General features: G+C 52.4%; 1 protein-coding gene across 1 annotated transcript; it reads right to left on the bottom strand.

Annotated features, from left to right (window-relative positions):
• On the bottom strand, positions 1 to 7656 carry LOC122922446 (CUGBP Elav-like family member 3-A; the record flags this gene model as incomplete). Its single annotated transcript, XM_044273068.1, has 8 exons — positions 1 to 2240; positions 5739 to 5874; positions 5959 to 6102; positions 6187 to 6285; positions 6379 to 6444; positions 6532 to 6681; positions 6772 to 6913; positions 7501 to 7656. Coding segments are annotated over 7 exons (885 nt in total), but the record flags the coding sequence as incomplete, so codon positions are not given.
• Positions 7657 to 8383: the final 727 nt, after the last annotated feature.

Here is an 8383-nt window from a genome sequence, read left to right as displayed (position 1 = left end):
AAGAAATAAGTTATGCGTTATATCGTTGGCTGGATCGGTTGGATATAGCCCCGCCCCCGCCCTTTTATAGTAAAATACCCTTTGCCCCGTTCCACAAGAAAAACAAAACTCCTCTAGACCTGACCATAAATGGCAGAGACTCTTCTGACAACAAAAGTCTGTACATTTGGGGAGGTGTCGGGTGCTGTAAACATTTACCTGCCTGTGCGCACGTGGCCTCCGACTCATGATATGCAGCCATTGTGTCTCCGCTTCCTCCTGTGGGGGTTGTGTAATACCAGACACAGCCACTGAACAAGGGGGCGCTGGTTTTGGAAACGACCCTTTAATTTACCGTGATGAGCTAGCGGTATCCCTGAGGAGAAAACTCCCGCTTTTACTAATGTCCAGCGGAGGCGGCCGTTCTCCCCCGACAAGTCGCATGTACTACTTCTTCCATCATGCACTAATAGACGGAGTGCTTTTCATTAGTTAAGTGCAGGTCAGTGGGGGAGGGGCATTTATCAAGGTGAAAAATGGTGTCCTAGTGCACCTAGGGGTGTCCGAAATCAGCACCCAAGATGGTGTCTGTAGAGCGACGTGTGTTGGGGGGGCGATTACACTTCTAGGGTCTCCAAAAATGTACACATCATATCAAACCTCTCCCCCGACCAAAGCAAAGGAAACACAATGGCGCTGCCTTATAATTGTGCCCGTGCCCCGGGCGCAGTCTGATCACACTGCACTGAGGGTTTCCAAACAGCCGCCATTCTTAAAGGAACCTTCCCACCCCCACAGTGTGGGCCCCGTGATGCTGATAGCACTGGACCACTACACGTCTAATGTCAAGTGTTTTGTGCCTATAGGATTTAGCAGTAAAATAGGGAAGATGCTCCTCCTCTGAGGGACCAAATAGTAGTTAGCTCCTCCTCTGAGGGACCACATAGTAGTTAGCTCCTCCTCTGAGGGACCACTCCAAAAGGTAGTTTGTCCTCTGAAGGAACACATGGAATGTCACCATCAAGAAACTACATGTAATACAGGACCCTCCCCCCACCCTTAGGAGGGCCACAATGAGGATAAAATCATCTGGGGAGAAAGGAAGGATAGCTTCTTCTTGCAGGGCACATTGAAGGCTGCTCCTCTTCTCAGAGACCAGATCGCAGGCTGCTCCTCTTATAAAACACACAGCAGGCAACCACATAAGGCTGCTCAATCCTAAGCGCCCACATAGAAAATAGCTCCTCCCATGAGGGACTACATAATGTAAAAGATAGCTCCTCACTAACTACATAAGGCTGCTCCTCCCCTGAGGGACTACATAGTGTAGATGGTGGCTTCTCCTCAGTAACCACATATGTTGCTCTTTCCCAACTGCCCACATAGCAGATAGCTCCACCCCTGAGGGACTACATAGTGTAGAAGGCAGCTCTTCCTTTGAGAAACCATTTTATCCTCTCAGGGCCACATCCAGGGTAGCTTTTGAGAGACGCCATAGAAAGTGGAGATCCCAAAGCAGGAGGTGGTAGTGCCCTAACCCCCACATAGTCTCTGTGCTGTATTGCATGTGTTTCTTGGACCCCTATGGATTGCACATGCAGATTTCTAGAGGAGGGTCCTCGGATGAATGCAGCAGCCCAATGCTTGGGGTGTGTGTCAGGGATAAGGGATATTGCACTACTGCCCAGATCCTCTCTGTATGTACACGATACGAGCGGCGCCTCCACCTCCCGCCGACCTCCTATAAATATTCACTCTACCTCATAAAACGCCATCTTTCTTTAAAAAACATTTCAGCCGGGACGATGAGCGAAATCAGAAAAGTGGTAATCTAAACACAACATTATCACCCCGATACTGCGCCCCGCTGCCGCCCGTACAGCCGCTACCTCACAAGTTTTTTTTTTTTTTTTAAGTTCCTTTTTTCATTTTTTGCCCGAGGTAAAAAATAAATCCCGTGCCCGCTCGAGAGGCCGGACGTGGCAAGTGTATTGTACCCTGTCCGCTCCGGTGAGTGTGTGCAGATCCAGGAATGTTCCACTTCTCCACCTCTTGGGGGGTGGCGATGAGTTTGGAGGTCCTTGCTGGTTAAGAGTTGGGAGATTATCGGATTCAGCCGTGTAGCGGTTTCCCCTGAAAAAAAAAAATTGTCCTTCTTGGTCCAGCAGCAGAAAAAGTTTGGAGTCCTATGTGAGGTGTGGAAAGAGGGGACGAGGGGCTGGACCTAGGAACCCCTTGATCCCCAAAACCAGGTGCACCCCCTGAAAGCAAAAGCAAACACAAAGTCAATGCATGGTCTACAGACGTCAAACAAGTCCACCCCCCCCACCATCTGAGTTTGAATCCTGGCCGGTGCCTAGAGGACCATAGAGGAGGCTCATCATCTCCATGACTACTAGACTAGATGCTATGTCCAGGAACCCCACATCATGTCCCCCGAGGACGTAGAGGACACCTGGCCTTCCATCTATGACATGGACTGGGGCTCAAATATTTTTTAGGTGACATCACCCAGAATTCAAAGCACCAGATGGGAACCCTGGGCCTCGGACCAGACGCAGAGCCGGGGGTCTGGAGGGCTCTGCTCTGGACATGTCATAGGATCACTACCTCACCCAATATCTTCTGGACGTCGGGCCGCTATGGTTCTGCTCTGGGCCCATTTCATCCTCTGTTTCTCCAGGCAGCGGGTTGGAGGCCGTCCAGAGGCCATGCCAGACACCCCCAAATAAGAGAGGACGGCCAAAAGGGTCAAGCGTTTTTGAGTGGAGAGCAGATACTTTATGATGGGACCACAGACAGGTGGAGGGGCGGGGAGGGAGGATGATGGGGGGTCATGTCCCAATGTCTCATGCACAGGAGGGTGCCCTTAAAGAGGACCTGTCACCAGGATCGACCCTTGAGTTGATCCTGCAGGTACCATTTGAAACGGCTCTCCCAGTATGCCTGGTGTAATAGGGTTAATCCTGCTGACAGGTGCTGTCTATTACAGGGGTCTCCAACCTAAGGCAAAACTACAACTCCCAGCATGCCCAAAGTGCTGTATGTAAACAGTGTGCCCTCTCCATGTCACACATTCTAGACGGCTCATGCAGTGTCATGGTGCCCATCAGCATGCCCCGCCCCTTAAAGGGTAACTCTGCTACTGCCTGTGCTCCCGCTGTATCGGGAGGTTGTCATGGCCCCGCCCCTTATAATGGACACAGCTGTTTCTTTTGAACCAAGGTCAGAAGTGTACGTCCTCTCCACTCCATTCCTCACCTCAGCTCAAAACCTGCGTGTGTGAATGCAGCCTGGACTGGAGCTCCGTCCACCATGCTGCGAGCTGTCCTGAAGAAGCGGGGGTCACCCCGGGGGTGGTCTGAAGGTGGGGGGACGGATGATGGAAAACAGCGGAAGCAGTCAGTGCACAGACCACATCGAGCATTGCCAAGACTTTACATCAGCACACCGGGGGCCACAGAAGGATGGGGGGGGCATCAGTCCTGTACATGTCACAGTAACGGCAGGTGACCCCTTTTATCAAATGCAGCCACAGATAGCCCCCCTGAACCCCCCACCCACCACCAGTGCAGGCGGAGATCCCAGGAGAAGCCCCTGAGACTCAGACGGTCCCTATGACAACACTTCCTGCACGCTGGCCGATCGGTGTTGTCAGAGGGGCACACGGATCTGCCAGGGCTCGGGAAGTGTTGTCATGGGGACATAGGAATCTGGTGATCCTTAGAACCGGCTTGTTGCAGGGTTCCCTCTCCTACTATGAAAGTTCATCCATGATGTGACTACCGTGACCCGGCGGTCAGAATGTGATATCACTGGGACAAGTCACGAGGCCAACATGAGCGGCTTCTGCGCTCTCCTGTGTTATTACGCCGAGGACGTTGCAGATGCATCATAAAAGGGTGTCACCCGCCATGTAGCCCTTCACAGCCTAGAGAGACAATCAGTATTGCACGGCACATCAACTCCATATTTCCACAGCACTCCATGCATCCTATACAAAACAGATCTCCCTTGGAGCCGCTCCTCATGGGCGGGGCTTACAGGAGGTAGGAGGGAGAGGCAGTTAGGGAGGAGTCTCAAAATACAACACAGTCATTCCAACGGATGCAACTTACAAGGGGCGGTGCTACGAGTTCCAGGGCAGCCAATGGACGCTAGGTCAAGGCGACAGAGTCGTCTCATGATTTGATTGGACCCTGGCACAAGGTGGGCGGGTTACAAGCGGCAGAAAAAGAGAAGCTGTTTGTTTTTTTTGGTCACGTGGTTAATATAATTATTATTAAATATCTTCATTTTATTTCAGACTGAATGTCCACGAAAAATCCTACTGGAGAAGAGATCAATGTGATCACTGAGAATCCACTGCTCTGGGGGAGGGAGGAGTGCTGAAACAATAGCTAGGTGATCTGAGATCACTAGACTAACAGGACATGGGATCACTAGATTACTGTGCCATGGTCCAGACCAGGCATGCTCAACCTGCGGCCCTCCAGCTGTTGTAAAACTACAACTCCCAAAATGCCCTGCTATAGGCCGATAGCTGTAGGCTGTTCGGGCATGCTGGGAGTTGTAGTTTTGCAACAGCTAGAGGGCCACAGGTTGAGCATGCCTGATCTAGACTAACAGGACATGGGATCACTAGATTACTGTACAATAGTCTGGACTAACAAGACATGGGGTCACTAGATTACTGTGCTATGGTCTAGACTAACAGGACATGGGATCACTAGATTACTGTGCTATGGTCTAGACTAACAGGACATGGGATCACTAGATTACTGTGCTATGGTCTGGACTAACAAGACATGGGGTCACTAGATTACTGTGCTATGGTCTAGACTAACAGGACATGGGATCACTAGATTACTGTGCTATGGTCTAGACTAACAGGACATGGGATCACTAGATTACTGTGCTATGGTCTGGACTAACAAGACATGGGATCACTAGATTACTGTGCTATGGTCTGGACTAACAGGACATGGGATCACTAGATTACTGTGCTATGGTCTGGACTAACAAGACATGGGATCACTAGATTACTGTGCTATGGTCTGGACTAACAGGACATGGGATCACTAGATTACTGTGCCATGGTCTGGACTAACAGGACATGGGATCACTAGATTACTGTGCCATGGTCTGGACTAACAAGACATGGGGTCACTAGATTACTGTGCCATGGTCTGGACTAACAAGACATGGGGTCACTAGATTACTGTGCCATGGTCTGGACTAACAGGACATGGGATCACTAGATTACTGTGCCATGGTCTGGACTAACAAGACATGGGATCACTAGATTACTGTGCCATAGTCTGGACTAACAAGACATGGGATCACTAGATTACTGTGCCATGGTCTGGACTAACAGGACATGGGATCACTAGATTACTGTGCCATAGTCTGGACTAACAGGACATGGGATCACTAGATTACTGTGCCATGGTCGAAACTAGGAACTGGTATGACTAGATCACCATGTCTAAGTGGTACACAGTCTGGTGTGACTTGATCACTGTGCTATAATGTACATTAGAGGGGTGACTAGATCACGGTGTGCTAGATCGGATTACCACGGTCCCGGGATCCTCGTGCTATCAATGCCTTTGTACAGGACTTAGCTTGTGAGACATATTCATGGACATCGGGACATGGCGGGACACACACAGGGCATATGTGGACTCGGGGCGGGCCCCACTGGCATATAGTGGCCAGACAGTAGCACAGGCTGGCACCTCGCCTCATACACTCACCTGAACCCTCAGTACGGCCGGTTGGCATCTTTTGGTCGCTTCAACTGTACTTTGAGCCTCTTCATGCCAATCTGGAAACCATTCATGGCCTGAATGGCAGCCTGGGCGCTGCCGGGATTGTCAAAACTTACAAAGCCTGCAAGGGAAGGTGAGAAACAGACATCGGAAGGAGGTGGCTGACCCTCGCGGGCAGTGGACCGGCGTCATGGCCGACACTTACCAAAACACTTGCTCTGGTTGGTGGCTCTGTCTACAAACACTTTGGCGGAGATGACGTTTCCAAACGGTAGAAACATCTGTAAGATCTCCGAATCGGTAAATTCCTGGGGCAGGTGGTAGATGAATATGTTACAACCTTCTGGACCTGGGACAGACACAGGGAGGTTATGCTGCGGTCATGCACACCCGGCGGCTACGGAGGACTGCGCGCTGGACGGGCGCCACTCACCCTCCCTCTGCTGCTGCTGCTGTGGAGGCTGCTGTGGTAACAAGGGCGGCGGCTGCGTAAATGCCGGACTCACCAGACCATAGGCCGCGGGGTAGGCAGCTGCAGGATAGACATAGGAGAGGTCAGCAGTGACGTGGACCACAGGACAACAAGCCCCCCCCAGTGCTGGCTGCGCCCCCCTGTCATGCCCACCTGTATAGTGCTGCATGCCGGCGTAGGCTTGCTGCAGAGGGTCTAGCTGGGTGACCGGACTCTGAGCTGGAAGGAAAGGAAGGTGAAGAGCCTGCCCCGTGGCCCCGTCCCGTGGACCATTCAGGGCAGGGATAGCATACATACCAGTATTACCTGGGTAGGGGTGCAGGCCGTTGGTGTATATGGCCTCCGAGCTTGGCTGTACGTTGCTCTGAGAGGGCACTGCGCTGTAGCCATTAACCCCCAGCGTGGCAGGGATGGCAGATACTGGAGTGGCAGCGAGTGTAGGGGGGGTACTGGTACCTGCAGAGACCACCAAAGTATCGAGATGAGGGCCAGTAATACACAGCTGCCCAAACCACCCACCCCCAGAGCACAACGGTGGCGCCTCACCTGACGAGGACGTGATGGGCGTGGCTATGATTCCATTCGGGTTGATTGTCGCCATTTGTTGCATCTGTACAGCGGCCATTGTGGCCATGGGGTTGAGGTAAGCGCTGTGTGCGGCCACCAGGGCGGCCTGCTGCTGCATAAGCTGGGGGGGCAGAAGAGCAAGGGAGTGACACCAGCCAACCACCACAGAGACCACGAGGGTCACACTGAGGTCACAGAGGGCGGGGAGGTCACCGGGGGGGGTCACAGAGGGCGGGGAGGTCACCGGGGGAGGTCACAGAGGAAGGGGAGGTCACCGGGGGAGGTCACAATGTGAGGTCACAGAGGGCGGGGAGGTCACCGGGGGAGGTCACAGAGGAAGGGGGAGTGACATCAGCCAACCACCACAGAGACCACGAGGGTCACACTGAGGTCACAGAGGGCGGGGAGGTCACCGGGGGGGGGTCACAGAGGGCGGGGAGGTCACCGGGGGAGGTCACAGGGGGAGGGGAGGTCACAATGTGAGGTCACAGAGGGCGGGGAGGTCACCGGGGGAGGTCACAGAGGAAGGGGGAGTGACATCAGCCAATCACCACAGAGACCACGAGGGTCACACTGTGAGGTCACCGGGGGAAGGGGAGGTCACACTGTGAGGTCACAGAGGGCGGGGGGAGGTCACAGAGGGCGGGGGAGGTCACAGAGGGCGGGGGGAGGTCAGGGCCAGTCCCTCAGGCGGGGCGCCGCACTCACCTGGTCACTCACGGCCTGCGTGTACGCGCTGTAAGCTCCAAACTGCAGGGCGATTGGACTGAACATGCCGAGCTGATTGGCGACCTGCTGCATCCTGCGGAGCCCCCGCTCCTTCTCCGTGTCCGCAAACTTCACCACCAGACTGGAGGAGGCGCCCTGCGGGGAGAGGGTACATGTACAGCACAGGGTATACCGACATGTTATATACATACACAGCACAGGGTATACCGACATGTTATATATACACAGCACAGGGTATACCGACATGTTCTATATACACAGCACAGGGTATACTGACATGTTCTATGTACACAGCACAGGGTATACCGACATGTTATATACACAGCACAGGGTATACCGACATGTTATATATACACAGCACAGAGTATACCGACATGTTATACACACAGCACAGGGTATACCGACATGTTATATACACAGCACAGGGTATACCGACATGTTATATACACACAGCACAGGGTTTACTGACATGTTCTATGTACACAGCACAGGGTATACCGACATGTTATATATATACACAGCACAGGGTATACCGACATGTTCTATACACAGCACAGAGTATACCGACATGTTATACACACAGCACAGGGTATACTGACATGTTCTATATACACAGCACAGGGTATACTGACATGTTATATACACAGCACAGGGTATACCGACATGTTCTATGTACACAGCACAGGGTATACCGACATGTTATATACACAGCACAGGGTATACCGACATGTTATATACACAGCACAGGGTATACCGACATGTTCTATACACACAGCACAGAGTATACCGACATGTTATATACACAGCACAGGGTAACCGACATGTTATACACACAGCAAGGGTATAACGACATGTATATACA

Source organism: Bufo gargarizans, unplaced genomic scaffold, assembly GCF_014858855.1.
Source record: "Bufo gargarizans isolate SCDJY-AF-19 unplaced genomic scaffold, ASM1485885v1 fragScaff_scaffold_362_pilon, whole genome shotgun sequence".
NCBI lineage: Eukaryota > Metazoa > Chordata > Amphibia > Anura > Bufonidae > Bufo > Bufo gargarizans.
Note: the sequence above shows the minus strand (reverse complement) of the source record. Positions and strands in the feature narration are given on the sequence as shown.